General features: G+C 37.4%; 1 protein-coding gene across 1 annotated transcript in view; it reads right to left on the reverse strand.

Annotated features, from left to right (window-relative positions):
- Positions 1 to 399: 399 nt before the first annotated feature.
- epb41l4b (erythrocyte membrane protein band 4.1 like 4B) overlaps positions 400 to 22710 on the reverse strand; it is a 547093-nt gene continuing 524782 nt past the window's right edge. The window contains exons 23-24 of the mRNA XM_051936130.1: positions 3187 to 3344; positions 400 to 1768 (exon numbers count right to left, since the gene is read on the reverse strand). Of these exons, the coding sequence (XP_051792090.1) occupies positions 1699 to 1768; positions 3187 to 3344 (228 nt within the window). The 3' untranslated portion in view covers positions 400 to 1698. The remainder of the gene's footprint in view (positions 1769 to 3186; positions 3345 to 22710) is intronic.

A 22710-nucleotide genomic window follows, 5' to 3' on the forward strand; every position in this document is an offset into this window, starting at 1 on the left:
GTTAGCAATTAGTCATTCCACCGTGAAGCACCTTCATTGGATTGCAAGAGAAAAAAAAATAGCGATTAAGTACTTTTTGTAAAATTATAATTATATATTTTTAAACAAATTCGATGTGAAATTTATCATTTTTCAAATTTAAATAATTAATTGAAATATGTTTTTATTTTAAACCTTTATACCTCAAAATCTGGATGTGATAGATCAAAATTTGGATTCAGCACACTCTATAACCTAGACCTATAAAGAACATCTAAAATTTTTGATGGGAGTGAATTTTTTTTTTTTTTGCAGAACAGAATATTAATGCTTTTTCAACACAAAACTTACTGTAATGTTCTAAAATTTGAATTTCTTTTGAGAACTGAATGCAAATAGAAAGAACATAAAGGTAAAATGTAAACAGTGTCTCACACGTGCTTTCTTGAGAAGCGGGGCTTGTCCTCAGACCTCCAACAATGATATTACTATAAGAGACAACAGTTATTGTCTCCCGACTCTTTGCAGGGCCAGTCCATCCCAATTGTAAACACTGATGTCATGTGACTCTTGTGCTCGGTCATTTATGTGGATTTACCACATTCTGCTGATGTGAATGCTTCCCAAAGTCCAATGATTTTTAAGTCGACTGATGACTTTGTCCTGGTGTGAGTAAGTTAGTGTAACCATCTAAGGCATTTTTAAGCCTTGTTGGGTCAAAATAAGGCTCCTGGCAATCCTAAATAGGGTACAGGAGATATGATAGACGATCCCAAGGTGCAAGGTCGTCAAGAACATAACAGATATCACATCATCTGATTACTTCTTTCTCCCTCCCTTTCTCTTATTTTGAGGACTCTAGTTTTCTTCTTCTCTTCAAAGATTCACCATTAGACTGACTGTTGGTGACTTCTAAATTGGTTTGGTATTGATATGTGTGAGTATGACCTATGGAGGACTGGCATCCCCCTTCAGTACTGGTTGCGGTTAACATAGGCTTGGGATCTCTGCGAATCTGTGCTGCAGAAAGCAGGTTCTTAAAAATGAATAGAACATTTTCAATCACTAGAAAAAAGCTCAATTTATCAAGAAAGAAGAAAAAAATCTCAGACTCTATTCAGGTGTTTCCTTAGACTAAAAGAAAAAAAAAGAATAAAAAATGACAAATATATAAGACTGCTTAAATAGTGCGAGACTTTGGAGCTCCCCACCACCCAACTTCTATTCATTTTAACACACTTTTCAATTATTCTAAAATCATTCTGATAAATAATGAGACAAAACTTAAATTCATGGCACAACAAGAAGCAGAAATGGTGACCTAAGCCAAAAAAACCCTGCTCTAAGGTAAAACAAGACTACCTTGTAATTATGAGATTTCACAGAAATTGACAGCTCATGTCAATCAAAGGGCTTCTTTGCATTCAAGTTTTTTTGTGAAAATAAGTAAAACATTTGGCCTATGCATAGAGATAAAAAGAGGGATCTTACATTGTTAAAAGCAAACAATGACACAAAAGGCGATGTGACTGCAGTCAGTTTGAGCAGCATACATGCACACACACACACAAGGACCGATGGTGACACAAAGACACCACGACACGACGGGTCAGATTCGAATATTCTGGTCAGGTTCTTTGAGACACAGGCTGAGGAATGTAAACAGGCTGAAGGCACGAAGGAAATCCATGTTTGCGGTGTCTGCCCAAAGCTGAGCCTTCACAGCTCAGTCATCAGCAGTCTTTTCATGAGCTTTTCTCGATCAAGCTCTCGTCTCAAGGCCTCCGCACTGCAAGTGTAAGAAGGCAGAGGTTAGGCAGGCACTTCACTAATCTTGTTGCCATACCTGCTGGTAAAAAAGCAGATAATTCACCGCACCCAAAACAAATATTGCATCAATGCTGCACTAAAACATTGACAACATGTTTACTGTGAAAAGCCTGGAAAAATTATCTAGTTGACCCATGACATAATCACTGCCTGCGGGGCATTCTTAAAATGAATCTATTCACTCACTCTGGCCACATGACCACAGAGCTGACAGATGGAGCTGGATAAGGCTCCCCTTTCTAGTATAAGCTGAAATCTGATTGCTTTATCATTTTCTTTTTCTAACTGCTCTGTGTAAAATGAAGCTAGTAAAAAAATTCCTTTGTGACCTTTGAACTGCAGTTAGGCAACAACTCCTCTTAAATATATTAGCAAATCTAAGTACAGCCATATTGCCTCCACACTAATGTGTGACTGGACTGTTGGTCCATAAGAGTGCAGAGAATTCAGATGTTACATGCCCCATACACAAAATTTGGTCAGTATGACTATGAAATGAACTTGAAATGTTATCCAATTTCCTGTATATGGCTAGGCTGTCATGGCATGGCATATACAAATTAACTAGTCATGATCAAAGTGATGTAGCTGGGTTTGTTCTTTCATTTTCCTGGCTCCTTGGGTGGATGAGGGTATAACTATTTGTTTCAGTTTGTAATGAGGTGACTGACCAGCCTTAGGTCTCCAAAGGCCAGAAGATGTTTTAAGGATTTATTATTACTACTGGCAATGAATGGTACAGGACCTGTGAAAAGTTAAATTAAATGTTTACATGCATTACATTCACAACAAGTCACTGTCACAGGTTTACTTGTGGAATAAAATTAAGAGAAACAATGCATAAAAAACTTTCATAGGGGTCCATGGGTCAGCAGTTACAATTACGTGGACCAAGAAAGTCATTAAGCTGTTATATTCTTTGTGACTACCCCACTGCCTGTCACTTTTTGTGCACTTATGAGAAAAATGAAAAAAGTGAACGGTGTCTGAGTAGACAGAGAGACAGACTGAAGGAACAGCTTGCTAAAGCACCAGTATACTGAACATAGGAAGTGTAGCATATTGACAAGCCAGTTACAATAATGAAAGAATACGAACACAAACATATACAAATATTTTCCCTTATAAAAAAGAACATAAAAAATTTTCATTTTACCTTCTGATGAGAATCAGCCAGGCAGCCATATAAGAGGAAAGGAAAAACAGAGCTCTAATTTAAATATATCAAAACAGGAGAAATATTGAGATTTAGAACAAACTCTGCAGGGGAAACATTTGCAGATGTGCCAGTCAAATATTAAGCACATCTGAGAGGCAACACAAACTCACAATGCGAAACATAAACAAGAGTTAGCAGGACAGTCTGAAAGGCAGTACCTGTCCACCAGAGTGGTGTGTCTTGCTGATGGGTGAGGGATGGGCATGACATCGATCTGAGGTCTTTTGGTGTAGCTATGGGTTAACTGCATTGGCTTAGCAGGAGATGATGGGTGTCCACAGCACTGCAGACGTGTGTCTATGACAGGCATCTCTACCTAAAAACAAACATGTTACATATTAAGCAATGATGGTGGTAGGGGGTATTCTTAATAAACAGTCAAATCCTGCTTATGAGAGATCCTCTGCCTTCCTTATTTATAATTTATTTATTTTTTTGTTTAACTTTAACATCCCCTGTTATATTAACCTGAGAATCACCAAAACTCTTGCAAGCAATAACAACAAACAAAAGAGAATAACAGGACACACATCAGCATAACAAGAAAAAACACAGGAAAACAATGAATCATTGAACATTAACAAGAGGTATCTTGTTGTCCTTGGGTAGCTTGTGTGACCACCTCTTGCAGCGACTCCTGCCAGTCGCCTGAATCTGAATCTATAGAAATAGAATAACATCCCAGAACTGCAGGCAGAGGGGTCAGACTCTGGTTGCTGTGCTCTATGGGCTTAAGTCTGGAGAGAAGGCAGCACCGGCATGCCAGCATAAGTCCGCAGGACAATAAACCAATATTTCTAATATATCTTGAGTTTTTTACCTTTGGTTTCAAGTAGGAAAGGCACATAGAGGTGCCCTTGAACAATACCTGCCAACATCTTAACATTTACATGTGCATTTCAGCTTTGAGAACCTAGAAGTTATTCTCATTTCTGATACCGGGAGGGTGCATTCTCTTTTTAAAGACAAAGACTTGAGCATTAGCAGCCAACATGGGCAAATCTGTCTTCAGCTTGATTGGTTAAGATGCTTGTTTTCATTCCACCAAAGATATAACATGGCTTCAGTTCCAGACCTACTAGAGGAAATTATAGTTGGTTAAAATATTTGTCATAATGATCATAAAAGACATTTAAACAAATTAATCTCTTTTACACATTTATTCAAGACAATTTTATGGGATGTATATTCATGCCCCTTCCAAACATGAGAAACCTTACCAGCATTATCTCATTCTAGTTGTGGCAACATGTCAAGTATGCTATTCAAAAGATGAAAACCTTCAAACATTTTCCAGATATTTTATGTAAAAGTAAAAGTAAACCTTAACTTAAGGTTAAGTTTAACTTAACAGGGCTTAACAAGAGAGCACATTCTCTTTAATGGCCAATTACATGTAGTCTAGGTGCCCTTCAGAAGCTCAGGTACAATGTTGAAGTTGGGAGACAAAAGAAAATATTCTTGAGATGCATATGTGCTTTGAAATATTTTTCGATTTTAAAGATTGTAGACATTGAGATGCATTGCTAGGAAGTCTGGGTGGAATGGCGAGAGGGTCATCGTCAGCATGTAGAAATAAAATTCAGTTGGAAAATAAACAACCAGCAGTTGGTTATGCCAGCACCATTACACTGCACTCACTTGACAGTACAGCTAAAACAGACAGGTTGTATTTATAAAATCAACTAATTATCACTGTATTTGTTCATTCTTTGGCACTGCATGATACATAATGGATAATGTATAATTGTGAGAATCCATTATGATAATCTGACATTTTCAGTGTGGCAACACAGCAGGCAAGACGGTTCTTTGACTGCAAGCCACAGACAACCTGATAGTGTACTTCTCATTTTGGTACACTAAAACTGTTGGGAAAGCAACAAACATTGTGAGCTGCAGTTTAGATTTGCCAATTGTCTTTTAATTAGTTTATCAATGCTTCTATCCACATAATCTTGCATCATCATACCATATTTTTATTAATTTAGACTTCTGCACTTTTTCAATCCAGTAGCTATTTTAAGAAATTATTTTAGGGCTCATGTGGACATTTAATGTGGCACCATATTATCTAAAGGATGTAGGTCAAACATGAGTCACTCTGTCAGTTCTCAATCGACTTACTGCTTAAATGGACATTAGTAGTTATCCGATGAATGAACTTAGATGTCTGCAGCAATTAAAAGGTCATTAAGGATATAATTTGTGAATTTCCCATTGGGATTAATAAAGTATCTATCTATCTATCTATCTATCTATCTATCTATCTATCTATCTATCTATCTAATTTGAAACAAAGATCCTATTTCTTGCCAGTGGAGAAAGCAACAAAACAAGTCATCAGACAAATGCTGGTTCTATTCTCATATTATATACAGCGCAACCATAGAGGACTATTGAAGCTTACCTCATATTTTGTGCAGAACCTTGGTTTACTTGACAATTCTCTACAAATCTGACCTTATAAATATATTACATGAAGGTTTACATTAAAATACACATCTATTGTGTAAAGTACCTTTTTTTTCATGGTAATAGGACATGCTTAAATGATTCCAAACCTGTGACTTGATATCCAATAAGGCACGAGAAACTGATTACAATATTAGTCAACATAAAGCAACTAAGAATATGAAGGCAAAAACCAGAAGATGCAATGATCTCTCAGAGTGGATGTGTTTTGTTTCTTAAGACAAACATCCAGCAGCCATTTGCTTTAAATAAATCCACTGCTATATAACGGACAGAACTTTTTTGTTAAAAATAAGTCGAGTTACTACAAAAATATAATAATAAAAAATAATAAATCTCTAACAACCCTAAATGACCAAAACTGCTCCCAGGTACAGAGAATAAATCAGAAGCCCAGTCTCCCCGGTAAATGTGCCTGCAGGCCAAATAATCAACATGCCAGATAATCTGAACACAAATTCTGTGTAATAGGTGGTCCTTTTCTAACAAATGAAAAATAATGAGACATGCTTCTCAGATGAGGGTTGTGAGCGTAACTGATAAAACATGTCAACTACCCAGGAAAGATTCCCTGAACCCTATGGCAGAGTCCCAATAGGCTATCCTTGAAGTTATTAATGCAATTATTTGAAAGCAATCTGGATATAGCATTTCTATCAGTAACTTAAAAAATGACTGCCAAAGGGACAAATCAAGAACTTAAATTGAGGGTGAAGTGATCTTAACAGGCAATGAAATATTAGCACCTTGAGTCTGCCATTTTGTGCAACTAAAATATACTTCCAGAACCTGGAAAAAGGGTACACAAATGACCATGACATTTAGACATATTACCTTGCTGAACAGAAATTGCGGCACAGGTGTAAATGGATCAAGAAAGGAATCGGCTTGGTCTGAAGGTACTTTTTCTATCTAAAGGGATTTAAAAAAAAAAAAAAAAAAAAAAAAAAAAAACAAAACAAAACAAAAAGAATCACTCAGTACTACAGCTGCTTAAGGGTAAACTGTTAACTGAAGAGTTGGTCAGGAATTGTCAAACATCAGGTTCACCTCAAAATCTTTGACAATACTTATCTGGTAGCTCTTTACCCAGACAGGACATTTCTTTTTCTCATACATATGTTGGCTAAGATGCTCTCTACCCAATTTTTACCAGAATTAAAATTTCACATTTGGTTGTCTCGTAAGAGATGTTGAAACACACAAAATATAAAAATGGCTGTTAAAGGCACGCTGTAGTTCACATGATTTCTTGAACTGCAAAAGTTTCCCTGTTGCTGATTAATGGTATTTTACATTTAGTACAGCTTTACGTTATACAGAAACCTGATGATCATGTGAATTATATAGTAACACTTTAAATCCTGAATGGCTGTACAGTCTCAAACATGGGTCTCTAACACTCTTCTCAGGAACTCCTCCATACCTAGCCGTGACAAATGCCAGGTCATTCAAAGCATTGAATGTAGAATCCAAATGCAATATCACATCAACTAAAAATTACATGAAGTACAATCCCCAATCAAGTAACCCTGTTTATAGCAAAGAAAAACCTTTACACATCTGCTTGCATTACAAGTAATCCCTGCTGCAGCCCCTTTAGCATTCCGGTAGGAAGAATGGCAGGCCAATATCCTCCACTGTCTAACTTACTTTAACCAATAGCAGTGCTAATTGACTGTGATCAGAAAACAAACGATTGATTGACTTAACAAGTTTTATCAACTAATATAGACAATACAAGTGGTCTTCTGCTATTGGAATGGTAATAGAGTGTGAGGCATAGGTGCAGCACAATGGGACACCTTCCCAGATGAAGTGATAGATCTTGAACAGATAGACAGATAGAATAGATCTTCTAAAACATTCTGAAATTGCACATTCATTTTAAGACTTGCAGAAGCTAAGGGGCTACAATGATGACTGGAGAAGGAGACACAGAATCACATTTTGTGGTGACAGCACTCAACAGTGTAGCTAATATGAAGCAGTGGCAGCTGAGCACTTGCCACCAGAAAAACATCATTAGGAGCCTCCCAGGACTATTCTCTCAGTTGAGTAAAATCCAGATATGAATGGGAAGCCAGACACACTGTGAGGGCAACAAAACATACAAGGGCTTGTTCTGATGAAACTGTCCCTCTATGCATTTTTCAAAACTGAACGTGTTACACTTGAACGTGTTACACCTACCAGAAGACTCCATTTAAAGGATGTATACAATTTTATTGAAATATTTTTAATCAATACTTGATGATTTTTACAATTTAATACAAGCATTCACTTAAATGAAGTCGTAACAATGGATTATTCAAAGCTTAAGAAAAAGGACTGAAGGTAACTAATGAGTTAACTAAACATGGCTTAAAACTTGAGCATGCGAAGGTTGCCTCATCTTAAGAGGAACCATCAAGGTAAATAATAAGGTTAAAATGAAGTAATAAACACCCCCTTAAAAAGCAAAAAAAAACTAGTGAGAAAGCCCAAACACCCCTATTATGAAGCGGGGATGAGATCAACGGCAAAAACCATAGGACACCCCTGTTAACGAAGCAGTGTTTAGAATAATGGAAGAATCGACATGTATACAAAGTTACTGGTGGCTATAGTCGATTGGCTAAGATGACAGAATTCTGCATATTAAGAGCCAGATGATGCGATGTATTAGATAAGGTAATGGTAACAGGAAAGTATAAAGGGAATGAATTGTTTTTTTGATTGCTTGCTAAGGTTGATTTGGCTGATCTGGCTAGGTGTGCATCTCCTTCCTCCCTCAACACTCCACGTGCGTCCCTCCTGAAGCTCTGCGCTCAGTGGAAGAGGATGAGACCCATGGGTGTTTTAATAGCAACCAGAGAACCTTTTGATTGCTCAATCCATGGACTGAGACATTTGTGCACATCAATGTGCAAATAAAGAATCATTCTGCATTTTCATCTGGTCACTGTGAATGAGTTCTTTGAAAATAGAGGAAAGTTTTTTCCACAACAGACGTAAATTTAGATAGTAGTTGTATTGACTTACCCCGGATGATAAATGCCCCTAGTTATCCACAGGGTGCTCAGGAGCTCATTCTCATATTTCTGCTGGTTCACACTTGAAATAATTTTCACATTCATTGCTTTAATTTTATCCCAGAAATATATGTTTAATTTATATCAAGGCGAGAATCAACAGAGAAACCAATCATGTACACTATTTGCAATTTTTAAAAAAGGGTAGGTTCAATCATCTATAAGATACAGAGAAGGGAAAGCCTACCTGGGAGAGGTCCACTTCCTGCAAATCATTCAGGAAGATGCACTCATGATAAGGTATGAACACAATTGTGTTGACTAATATAGTGTACAGCGCAATATTCAAAGGATTAAAGCAAAGATGTACATTTTCTAGAGAATTCTGGGAAACAACATCCAGAGAGACAGAACCACTGAGCTCATGTAATGATTCTTCTTTCTGCTGCTCCCGTTAGGGGTCGCCACAGTGGATCATCTTGCTCCATATCTTATAATGTCATATCATGATTAAGGGGACCTTAATTGGCTTAACTGCCACTTGCTGGACGCATATGACTCGAACAGGTGTCAGGAAGCTCAGGTGAAGGAGATGTTCTTAATAAGTAAAGAGTAAGAAGCCAGACAGTGGTCAGCAGAGCTGAAGAGAAATCTGGCTACAGAATACTTATAGGAAACAATGGGGTGAGACCTTGATTAGGGGTTCTTTAGGCAGTGTGTGGTTCCATTTAGGGTTACCCTGATAATTTGCACCATGCCATTTTTATAGGCTGAAGGTTTGATTACTGAATTCGGGGAAACTTCAGAAAGCAGGTAGCTATACATATTTTTGAAGTCATATAATTTTTATTATTTTAAAAGCCTGCCATCTAAATTATATTTAATGTCTATTTTATGCTGCCATCCTTGCCATTAATTCAACAACAGAAATAGTTTTTGTGTAAGGGCACAAGTGTAAGTGATACAAAATGATCTTTTCACTTCAAAACGGATTGCTAACTTTGTATTGTTAATACAAGTATTTGAACATCTGAACACACCTTATTTATGACTGAGCTATGATTTTTGTTTGGAAGCTCAGTTTTGAGGGAGAAAGGGGATAATAATTTAGCCTTTGACAACTGATTATTTAGAAATGTTTATTAAATGACAAAGATATGCATTTTTGTACAAAACAAATGTAGTAACATTTACAGCTCATCAGTTTAATTAGATCATAATAATAAGTTTGTTTCAGTGTTCCCATATTTTTCCCATTATGGCATCCATAAACATGGACCACGAGGAGTGCAATTCAACTGAGTGTAGAATTGCAAATTCTTCCTAGATTAGGATGCAGATGGATTGGCAACTGCAGATTTATTTAGAAGTAGTGTTTGTATGCAGAATGTGATGGGCTGGCATCTAGGCCTAATCCCCTACCTCATACATAGTGCTGCCAGTTCAGGTTTTGGCAAGGGTATGTCGAACTAGCTAGTAATTAATATAGATGAATAGACAATAGGCGTGTAACCTTATTTTCTGAAGGAAATGGCATAAAAGAGATATAATGTACATGTAACTAACAAGATTAAAAAAAATCCTAAATTAATTATTTTAATAGGTTTTTGAGCACCATAAACAGCCACAACAGTTAACAGCGTGCCTTGAACAGTGAGAAATTCCCTGTGGTGTGGAAAACTCTGTTCAGGTGCTTCTTTAGAATGTCCCATAAGAATTCAACTTGGGAACGACCATCTGACTTTTTTTTTTAGCGCTACTTGGTTTTTTGTATCTTTTAACCCTCAAAATGATAAACTGTTCTTGATGAAACTTTCTGCTCATGCCTATTTATCTTTTTTCCACATAGACTTAATCTACTAATCCATCCCTCTGAATTCCAAGCCCACATCAGTTTAGACAATGTTCTCATTAAATATCATCAAGCCTAGTAGTTTTTGTCACTGAAGTTGAATACTCTCACAATCATCCTTCTCTCAAAGTCAACGTGAGAATTTTAAAACATGACCTTAAACATGATAAGAGTTTGTTTTATTATCTCTGCAAACACACTATGTAGGAACGTTGGTTCAGAATTATTTAAACACCTTTAAAGTATTTCTTTAATTTTGTCAGTTGCCTGAATGAATGTGGACAAAACATAGCCTCTAAGAGTTGAGTGCAGTTTAGAAAGAGAGGACCTTAAATGTATGTGTGTTTTGCTTGTTTCATTATTATTATTAGGTGTCATATCCTATATAAATACACTGAAAACTTTCATGAGACAGATGCATAAAATGTAAACTATCCAATCTATAAATTAGACTTGCTTCTTTGAATTAAATAACTATGTAAAAAAAGGTTTAATGTAATAAGACAAACACAGAATATGGAATAATCAAACCAACCCAGCAAGAATTTTATTATACTTTGACTATTAAAGCATTTTTTACTTCAGAAGCTTGAAAATTAAAAAGATTCAGCATAAGGTCACAAAGAACCGTATATGAATGTAGAAATCATAACTGAACATAATTTGTCCTGGGAATTCCATTTAAAGGGTGGAGATCCTGGATACTGAATGAGACTACTCCTACTTTTACGGGAAAAATTGTAGTCCATTCCAAACAGAACCCAGGTTCATTCAAAAAATCACCCAGAACATATACTACAAGAAAGAACATTGTGCTAAGCTTACTAAAAATACAGTTCTCACCAAATATGCCAACTGTTTTAAAGCAATCATTGGACTTTCAAGCATATGTTTTGTTCATGTTTAATTTTGACAGTTTAGAGTAATATGATGGTGGCAGTTATACAGAAAAAAAAATAATAAAAAACTCAAGATGGCAAATACCATGTTAGAAACTTTTAACTGAAAAAAACTGAATATCATCATGACAGCACTGAGCCGGGGGGTGGGGGTTTGGGGATGAGGGAGGGCATCTACGTGCCTTCCTTTTTTTTCCAAAAATTCCCATCATTTCACATGTACCAATCCATGCAGAAAGCGTGTGTGATCAGCGATTTGACAACATGCGGTTTCAAACTGTTAGACCAGTGGTAGTCAACCTGGTCCCTACCGCCCACTAGTGGGCGTTCCAGCTTTCATGGTGGGCAGTAGTGGAGCAACCAAACGGCGCTGCGATTACATACTATTGTCGCCCAAAAACTAGCAGTTCGTCGTTTTATTACCCCGTAGACAAAGAACTCCATGGCTCGACGCTTCTTTCTATGACAGAAACTGCCAGACAATGGAGACACTAATTAACTCATATTTTCGTCTCAATTCCCGGATTTTAGGGTAATAAGGTGACATTCTAGGAACCCCCCCTTGGACTGCCAAAACTAGCCAATGTCTCGCTACTTCGCCCCGATCGCAAAGAAGTGATGCCATTGGCCAACACCCACTACATAAAATTTTATAAAACGCACAACCACGGATACTCACTAACTTAGTCTCGTCTCGACAAATTCTCGCTCAACCACGACACTTGTAACGTTCGGCAATCCTCAACTTAGAGGTACCCAGCATTTGTTACTCTGTCAACACATTCATCATTTTAACGTACGAGGAGCTACGATTACTACATCCCGATCCTGACTCCCAACGGCTGTTGTTGGATCCACATATCTTTCAACATTACGGTCTGACGAAAACCTCGCGGGATCGTGATAGCCAGCGCCTTGACTGACCATCCACGTCCAATGTACGCTGTGTTGTCCAGCGACCGGAACGCCTGATCCCGCCTGACCAACGCCAGGAGACGAGAAGGACATCTCGCATACCGGATCGGAAAAGCATGTAGCCTTCCAAAAGTCGCGACCACGCAACAGACTTCAAGCGCATAAGTTTTGTTTACGTTACGTAAGTGAAGCTAAATCGTTACGTAATTGAAACTAAAGTCAGTACGTAGTTAGATTTCTGAGAGCAAGCACGTGCTTACAGCTTCAAACAAAATATTGTGAAATATCGTGAGCCCATGTCTCAAAAAAAAGAAATACACATGCGGCTATTCACCAGAGTATCTGAAGATGGGTTTCATAGAATCTGTTGCAAATAAACAACATCCAATGTGTTTATTGTGCCATAAAACATTATCCAATGAGGCAATGAAGCCAAGTCGATTGCAAGAACATCTTTCTACAAAGCATCCAAATGACAAGGACAAGCCCATTGAATATTTTCAGGAAATATATAAAAAATTTCAAAATCGTTCAACTATCGTTACATCATTTAAGAAACAACATACAATGAACGAAGATGGATTAATTGCCACTTATCGCATTTCACAATTAATTGCAAAAAGTGGTAAAAGCTATAATATTGGAGAAACTGTAATAATACCCTCTATAAAAGAATTTATCTCAACAGTAATGCATCAGGATATACCTCAAATTTTAAAAACGTTGCCCCTAAGCGATAGCACAGTAAAGCGACGAATTGATGAAATGGCAGTTAATGTTGAAAACAAACTTATAAGTATTCTCCAAAACTCTTCATTTTCCATACAATTGGACGAATCTACCATTGCAGATAATGATGCTTTATTGGTGGCATATGTACGCTATTTTGATGAAAACAATATATTACGAGAAGAAATGCTATTCGCAATAAATCTCATCACACATACAAAAGGATTATATTTAATACTGTGAGAACATACTTTACAAAAAATAATATTCCTTTGAATAATATTGTTGCATGCGCTACTGATGGAGCACCATCAATGGTAGGTCGCTATCGTGGATTTGTTGCTTATTTGAAGCAGGAAGTGCCAAATGTTTTATGTATTCATTGTGTGGTGCACAGACAACATCTTGTAGGAAAACATCTAAGTACAAGTCTCCATTCATCATTAACTATAATAATTCAAGCCGTAAACAAGATCAAATCCAATGCAAAGAATGATAGAATGTTTCGGCAGCTTTGCCAGGACAATAATGAAGATTTTATTAAGTTACTTTTGCACACAGAAGTTCGGTGGCTGTCAAAGGGTACATCTTTGGCTAGATTTGTAGCATTATATGACAGTGTCATACAATTTTTTTGAAAGTAATAATGAGACCAATCTGTGTCAACAGTTAAAAACAGTAAAGAATGATGCCTTTTACTTGGCAGATATTTTCAAGAGATTTAACGATGTCAATTTGCAGCTTCAAGGAGCTAATAAAACTCTTATAGGTTGCCAATGTATTGTGCTATTATTTATTGACAAACTTCAACTACTTCGTCATAATCTATTGAAGAGAGAATTTCATCAGTTTCCTCAATTATCATCTATAAAAGATGATGTAACTCCAGAGGATATTGACAGATTCAGCAGCCACCTCAACGAACTTAAATTGGACATGGAAAAACAATTTGAAGATATTTTGAAACTGAAGGTATATGACTGGATAAAAAATCCTTTTACCGCAAATATTGAAGAGGCTGATACAACTTGCCAAGAAGAACTGTTAGAAATTAGATATGATGAAGAAAGTAAACATAAATTCGACAGTGGTGGATATGAACGCCTATGGCAAAATAAAAAAATGCCGGTCTTATATCCAAATATGTGGAAAATGGTATTCAGTTTATTGATACCTTTCCCTACCTCATATCTTGTGGAATCAGGATTTAGTGCTGTTAATCATATTATGACCAAAGAAAGAAACCACCTGAATACTTCCGAAAGGGGAGACCTTCGTTTGTTCCTCACAAAAATTGAACCGGATATTCAATATTTAGTTTCCCAGCATCAGCCTCAGGGATCCCACTAATAATTCAATTAACTAATGTAATTTCTATGTATGCAAAGTATAAATAAAAAGATAGATTTAACTATAGTAAGTTGTTTTAGAAAGATTTATTCTGCCAAATTTAGCGAAAATCCGACATAAAGTCCTTGGTAAGTAATTATTATTATATGCTTTAACTTGCTGTAACTCTGCTTTATAAATTTTATAAAGTAAAGTTACTTCCCTGCTTTATAAATCACCATTACTGTGGAACCGGTGGGCGGTTAGAAAATTTTACTACTAACAGAGATACAAAAGTGGGCGGTAGGTATAAAAAGGTTGACTACCCCTGTGTTAGACCAACAGCAGCTGTTACTGGTCACATGGTTTGAAACCGTACACTTTGAAATTGCTGGTCACATAAAATGATGGAGGGCAGTTGGGTAACAGCGGAAGTGACTGGTCAGCAAGCCAAGCAACAAGTTCATGTGTATATGTAATTGAAACTGTATAAGAAAGGTACAATAAATTCTGTTTGTTTATTTGTGCCACCCAGTTCTGTGTTAGCAGTGTTGGGGGCAACACGTTAAAAGTAACTTGCTGTTACGTAGTCAGATTACTTTTTAAAGATTACTTTTTAAAGTAATGAGTAACATAATGCAATACTTATATTGAAATAAAAATATCTGCATTACTTAAAAGATTTGCATTGTTTTTTTTATTTAAACTTTTCATGCCTTCTGACTTTTGCTTGAAATAAGGCTGGTTTAAAGAGTGCTTGTGCTCAACACAAAGACGCCGAAGACAACAACTAAAAAAAGGCACATTAATATTTTAAGACTTCTAACATTTTAATGAATACTACAGTACATTTCCTACAAACATTTTTGGCAGCGTATTATATCATTGTGTTAGTTTGATGATCATACAACATTTTGTACAGCCACAAGGGGAATTTGAAGGGGGCAGGTTTATGGGGTGGCTGACCCAACCAACGGATGCAATAGTAAGGGGTTTCCAGACACAGGTCCATGAAATAGATGGATCTACTGTTTAAGCATGTTCTTTATGTTGTCAAACTACAAATTGTAATTATATGCAGCTCATCTGTATGTTAAATTGCTCATAAATTGTGATACAGCATGTTGCATTAAAGTGTCATCACAACGACACAATTATTAAGATCGGCTTATTTCATAACTGCAGCGTGCTGGGTTGCTGCATTGCCTGCTGATGAATTACTGCTCTTTTATATCACTCTTGCAGGTAGCTTGCTTGCTGTTGCTGCAGTAGGAATTTTTATGCAACTTTGACAGGCTTACCATTTGTATTGGCTCCTGTACCATTGGCATTATAGCTGCTTATTTATCCGAGGGAATGCCAACTAATACTATAGGTGACTCATCTCTTGGCAATGTAAAAAAAGAAAACTATTTTTCCTTCTTTCAGCATATGATAGCACAATTATTTGCTTACACAAATCAAAATACTGGCACAAGCCAGTTCTGGGTTCAGGAATTAATAAGGAATGATGGCCAGTGAAATGTGCAGTTTTTCATACAAATGAAGAAAAAGTAATGCAAAAGTAATGTACTGTTTGTAATGTGTTATCATTTACTGTAACTAACTGTATAACATTTAGTTACTGCTTTTTGGATATTAAAATATTTTAATATTATATGGGGGAGACCCCACAATATTTTTTCCCATGACAGAATGGGAAGTTGACTAATAGTTTTTAGAATTCAATGGAGAAAAAGGAAAGATCAGAGTAAATCAAAGAACTGAATGAATGAATTGTATGTCTGTACCTACTGTAATTCTCCCTGATGATAACTGGTTTATTAACTTAAAATAATGAAGATCACAAGATCCCACTTCAAAGGTAATTAGGAAGAACAATTTTTACTTTATTCTGTCTACTGTTTGAAATTTGTGACAGCTCAGCACTCAAAATGGTTCACATGGCTGGAGAATTTCTTTTCAAATATGTGGTACACTTGAACCAATAGGTTTAGATAAGCAGGGCATGCATTCTCAAATAGTAAGGTTGCATATCTGATCCTATGAGATTCTTGGATGGAAATTCTACCAATTTTCTGTTTGGTGACATTTTGGATGGCACGTCTGCCTCACGTATCCAGTACCCTGAGTTTGAATCCCATACCTGATCACTGAGTGTGACGTTTTCAAATCTGCACGGATTTTTCTCTTATGGTTCTCTGACTTTCATCATACATACTAAGGATGCATACATTGGGTTGAATATCAATGGACAGGGACTGCATCCAAGTTTTGGATTGGTCTTGACCCAGACTTTAGTGGACATCTGGTTTTGTTATGCTCTCAGTGGTGTTTAGAATTTCCAATACTCCTAAAAACTATTATCAGAATTATTTTGGATGGATTACCTGTCCACAAAGACTATTTAAATGGTCTTTGTCAAGTTTCTAGCAGCCAACCTTGACTTCTTTGCTTCACTAAAAATGCAACTTGTACCTCGTTAATTTCTTCTGCTACACTCTTTCAGTGTCTACTATTCATTTTCTAAACTTCTTCTTGTAAAGGATCACAGACAGACTGACTTCTTTCCCAACAACAGCAGTATCAAGAGAGACATTATTTATGGATGGATTATCAGTCCACCACAGGACACACTCACCTAAACCAGGCTACTTGACTACCAGTTTCATAGCATGCATTTTCTAACTGGAAGTTCTGAGACAAAACTGAAGTTTGGAACCTTAAACCTTTCCATAATGCATTATCATTGCTGAAGGAGGAAATCAAACACTCATTCCACTCAGTAAATTCCAGAGCTTCAAGTAAAGTCACATTGCTGCACACATTACAACCCCAACTTTTTGTCCTTTGTCATGACCTAAATGTTATGACAGCAATAATACAGAATTTGCTGTTTTAATCAGTCATGTCATTTATCTACACTGATAATGCGGATATTAACACGATCAGCTGCTCCATCAACCGGCATTCGAATAATGGCATTTAAAGGAATGGTAATAGCTGTAGAGGATGCTTTCTACTCATATATGTGTGTTTCAGATAATTTGACTGATTACGTACTGGCGAGTAGTATTGAGTACTGCCCCACTAGATTGGTGACATTTTTACATGTGTGTGTTGTAATCTGGAGTTTGGATCTCTTGGAATACATTTTTTTAACATGTTTTTTCTCTTCATTCAAATAGTACATACCTGTAGCTGGCCCATTGCAGCTATGCTGTTTAAGGGTTTCTGTGCCTGTTGCCTGTTATTCAAAACTGAAGTCATGTGACATAATGTGATGCACTTGTGGCACCCATGAATTGGATCCTTTTTCCAAAACAACTCTCACTTGTGTTACTGGAAGCTGAAAGGCACTTCTGAGATTAACTTAGTGCTGGACTTTATTTATTTTACAAATTTTCATTACTTTTTAGTTTGGTTCTCTTAATTAGGTTAATTAGGATTCAGTTGCCGTTTCTGACACTGTTTTCTGTCTGTTTTTCTGGACCTCATCTTTGCTATACCCACCAATAATCCTTATTTCATTTTCCATGTTGTCTTCAGGCATTTTAATTTAAAATCTTAGCAGTATCTTGGACAAAAAACATTTTTTAATAAACATGCATTAAAAAGAAGAACTGGTTTCTAATTACGTAAGTATTTGAAATGAAAATAACAGCCACCAAGGACTAGCACCACCTTCTTGTGCAAGTTAACCTTCAGCAAGTCACACTGGACAGACTAGCTTTCATTTGAAAAGGCCTGAATTTTTACATTAATCATAAATCAGTTTATTGTTACATTTAAAAAAACTATGCAAAATCAACACTACACACCTCTTCTTAACCACTGTAGAGCAGGCATCGTACTCTGGTTTAAGACTCCACTCAAGCGAAGGAGCGATACAAGTGCTGCAGGCTTTCAGTAATAAATAAAAAAAAAAAAAAAAAACCCTAAAAGAAACCTTCAAGAACTGATCTTCCTGCAAAGTACCTGCACTTGAAAGGGTGATTAATATTCTTTTTAGCAGGGTTTTTATATGTGTAGTAATGTATAAAAACAAACCTATATACAAAAATAGTTATTTGAAATGTAGATGTAAAATTAACTAATATTGTGATATCTCTAAAAACAAAAAAGAAAAGAAATTATTTAATATACAAGTTCAGTAAACGTTAGGCTCGGAATATCAGTCCCTGTTCCCCTCCTTGGGCTCAACAAAGTAGCGCTTCTCAGCTTGTCTTCACTATAAATCTTAAAATATTTGTCACTGTAAAATGTTGTGCTACGTGCATAAAATGCTTGGGAATGCTAGACTCCACAAATGGTGCTATATAATAATTTAAATAAATACAGTACATAAACCCATTAAGTGGTATTTTTCCCCTGAATTCACAACTTGCTTACAAAACACTTAAAGCATAAATAATGGACATATTTAAGCCTAAGAGTATCAGCATATATTTGTCCTTTTAAAAATAGGATTTGGCCTTACCAACACCTTAAACAAAATTCCCTAGACATACTGGAAAGATATACGAGTTATTACAGTATGTTTAGTGCACAAATATCTTTATCTTCAGTATTAGTTTCACCGAGATGCATAGAAAAACCATACTATAACATTTCAGAGGAGACAGCTGTTGAAATGACAGCCATACTCACTATCAACCACACAGTACAAAGTATGAACAAACACATTTACAGCACATATACAGACAGAGAGAGAGAGAAAGGGAGAGAGGAAGAGAGAGAAAAAGAAAGTGAGATCAAGTCCCATGTGAAATACCGTATATGGTCAACTGCACTGAATTGCGTAGCAGAGCTCTGTGATTCTGGCAAACACCATCATAAGCCCAGCTGGTGCTGAGCATGGATTGGTCTTTTGACTACAAAGTGCAGTGTACAACATATTCAGAAAACTAATTTATAGCATTGTACTGAAAACATTACTACCTTTAGTCTGTTTCTTTTCTGGATGTCGTCTTCTTCTGCTGTTAACAAACAGTTCACCTGACAATCCTTAAAATGTTACTTTTAAGAAACTGAAAGTATTCACAGCGCATCACTTTTTCCACATTTTGTTATGTTACAGCCTTATTCCAAAATGGATTAAATTCATTTTTTTCCTCAGAAATCTACACACAACACCCCATAATGACAACGTGAAAACAGTTTGAGGTTTTTGCAAATTAATTAAAAATAAAAAACTGAGAAATCACATGTACATAAGTATTCACAGCCTTTGCTCAATACTTTGTCGATACACCTTTGGCAGCAATTACAGCCTCAAATCTTTTTGAATATGATGCCACAAGCTTGGCACACCTATCCTTGGCCAGTTTTGCCCATTCCTCTTTGCAGCACCTCTCAAGTTCCATCAGGTTGGATGGGAAGCGTCGGTGCACAGCCATTTTAAGATCTCTCCAGAGATGTTTAATCGGATTCAAGTCTGAGCTCTGGCTGGGCCACTCAAGGACATTCACAGAGTTGTCCTAAAGCCACTCTCCTTTGATATCTTGGCTGTGTGCTTAGGGTCGTTGTCCTGCTGAAAGATGAACCGTTGCCCCAGTCTGAGGTCAAGAGCGCTCTGGAGCAGGTTTTCATTCAGGATGTCTCTGTACATTGCTGCAGTCATCTTTCCCTTTATCCTGACTAGTCTCCCAGTTCCTGCCACTGAAAAACATCCCCACAGCATGATGCTGCCACCACCATGCTTCACTGTAGGGATGGTCTTGGCCTGGTGATGAACGGTGCCTGGTTTCCTCCAAACGTGATGCCTGGCATTCACACCAAAGAGTTCAATCTTTGTCTCATCAGACCAGAGAATTTTCTTTCTCATGGTCTGAGAGTCCTTCAGGTGCCTTTTGGCAAACTCCAGGCGGGCTGCCATGTGCCTTTTACTAAGGAGTGACTTTCGTCTGGCCACTCTACCATACAGGCCTGATCGGTAGATTGCTGCAGAGATGGTTGTCCTTCTGGAAGGTTCTCCTCTCTCCACAGAGGACCTCTGGAGCTCTGACAGTGACCATCAGGTTCTTGGTCACCTCTCTGACTAAGGCCCTTCTCCCCCAGTCGCTCAGTTTAGATGGCCGGCCAGCTCTAGGAAGAGTCCTGGTGGTTTTGAACTTCTTCCAGTTACGGATGATGGAGGCCACTGTGCTCATTGGGACCTTCAAAGCAGCAGAAATTTTTCTGTAACCTTCCCCAGATTTGTGCCTCGAGACAATCCCGTCTTGGAGGTCTACAGACAATTCCTTTGACTTCATGCTTGGTTTGTGCTTTGACATGAACTGTCAATTGTGGGACCTTATATAGACAGGTGTGTGCCTTTCCAAATCATGTCCAGTCAACTGAATTTACCACAGGTGGACTCCAATTAAGCTGCAGAAACATCTCAAGGATGATCAGGGGAAACAGGATGCACCTGAGCTCAATTTTGAGCTTCATGGCAAAAGCTGTGAATACTTAAGTACATGTGCTTTTTCAATTTTTTATATTTTTAATACATTTGCAAAAACCTCAAGTAAACTTTTTTCACATTGTCATTATGGGGTGTTGTGTGTAGAATTCTGAGGAAAAAAAAGAATTTAATCCATTTTGGAATAAGGCTGTAACATAACAAAATGTGAAAAAAGTGATGTACTGTGAATACTTTCCGGATGCACTGTAACTTAGAATATCTTGTAAAAAACAAAGGACATTCTTCATCTGATTACTAGTCTGGCATTTTAAGGCACAACTCCCCCTAATCTGGAATGGTTTATGGTGGATAAACAGGGACAATGCACAAAGATGAAATGCAGGTATAGTACATCTGCTGCAGTTCCAAAGGAAGAGTACAAAAAGCCTCAAAACAAAACAATGAACAGGACTTTGTAATATGCAAACTTTAAACTTTCCTATATTTAAGTTAAAATATCTTTTAAACAAATATAATCCGCTCAAAAAAATTAAAGGAACACTTTGAAAACACATCAGATCTCAATGGGAAAAAATCCTGCTGGATATCTACGTATACTGATATGGACTGGGTAAGGTGTTAGGAACGAAAGGATGCCACATCGTTTTATGGAAATGAAAATGTCCTGGGGGATCTCCTCCCAGATCTGGACCAGGGCATCACTGAGTTCCTGGACAGTCTGAAGTGCAACCTGGCCGCATCAGATGGACTGAAACATAATGTCCCAGAGGTGTTCTATTGGATTTAGGTCAGACGAACGTGGTGGCCAGTCAATGGTATCAATTCCGTCATCCTCTAGGAACTGCCTGCATACTCTCACCACATGAGGCCAGGCATTGTTGTGCACCACGAGAAACCCAGGACCCAATGCACCAGCATAGGGTCTGACAATGGGTCCAAGGATTTCATCCCGATACCTAATGACAGTGAAAGTGCCGTTGTCTAGCCTGTAGAAGTCTGTGCATCCCTCCATGGATATGCCTCCTCAGACCATCACTGACCCACCACCAAACCGGTCATGCTGAATGATGATACAGGCAGCATAACGTTCTCCACGGCTTCTCCAGACCCTTTCTTGTCTGTCACATGTGCTCAGGGTGAACCTGCTCTCATCTGTCAAAAGCACAGGTGGTGGACCTGCCAATTCTGGTATTCTATGGCAAATGCCAATCGAGCGCCACGGTCCACAGAAGTCAGGTCCTCATGCCACCCTCATGAAGTCTGTTTCTAATTGTTTGGTCAGAGACATTCACACCAGTGGCCTGCTGGAGGTCATTTTGTAGGGTTCTGGTAGAGCTCATCCTCTTCCTCCTTGCCTTCTACTGCCCTGTCCAGCTCTCCTAGTGTAACTATCTGTCTCCTAGAATCTCCTCCCTGAGACTGTGCTGGCAGACACAGCAAATCTTCTGGCAATGGCATACAGTATATTGATGTGCCATCCTGGAGAAGTTGGACTACCTGTGCAACCTCTGTAGGGTCCAGGTATCGTCTCATGCTACCAGTAGTGACACTGAGCATAGCCAAATGCAAAACTAGTGCAAAAAACAGTCATAAAAGATGAAAGGGGGAAAATGTCAGTGGCCTCTACCTGATAAACCATTCCTGTTTTGGGGGTCGTCTCATTATTGTCCCTCTAGTGCACCTGTTGTTAATTTCATTAATGCCAAAGCAGCTGAAACTGATTAACAATCCCCTCTGCTACTTAACTAACCAGGTCAATATCCCAGAAGTTTCACTGACTTGATGCTATACTCTGATTAAAAAGTGTTCCTTTAATTTTTTTCAGCAGTATACTTTTAAGTAATCACAAACGTATTTTGAAACTGCTGTATTTTAAACCTAACTGAAAGTCTTACATAGTAAGTACCAAAAACTGAAATAGCATGTGATGTCATTTTACATGTATGTGAAATATTTTAAAATATACACACACAACTATTTCATACATACATGACAGTAATACATATTGTATGTTATAGAATACCATAAATTACCTGATAGGAATACAAAAGATGTCCTGT

Source organism: Erpetoichthys calabaricus, chromosome 13 (genome assembly GCF_900747795.2).
Source record: "Erpetoichthys calabaricus chromosome 13, fErpCal1.3, whole genome shotgun sequence".
In the NCBI taxonomy this organism is placed as follows: Eukaryota; Metazoa; Chordata; class Cladistia; order Polypteriformes; family Polypteridae; genus Erpetoichthys; species Erpetoichthys calabaricus.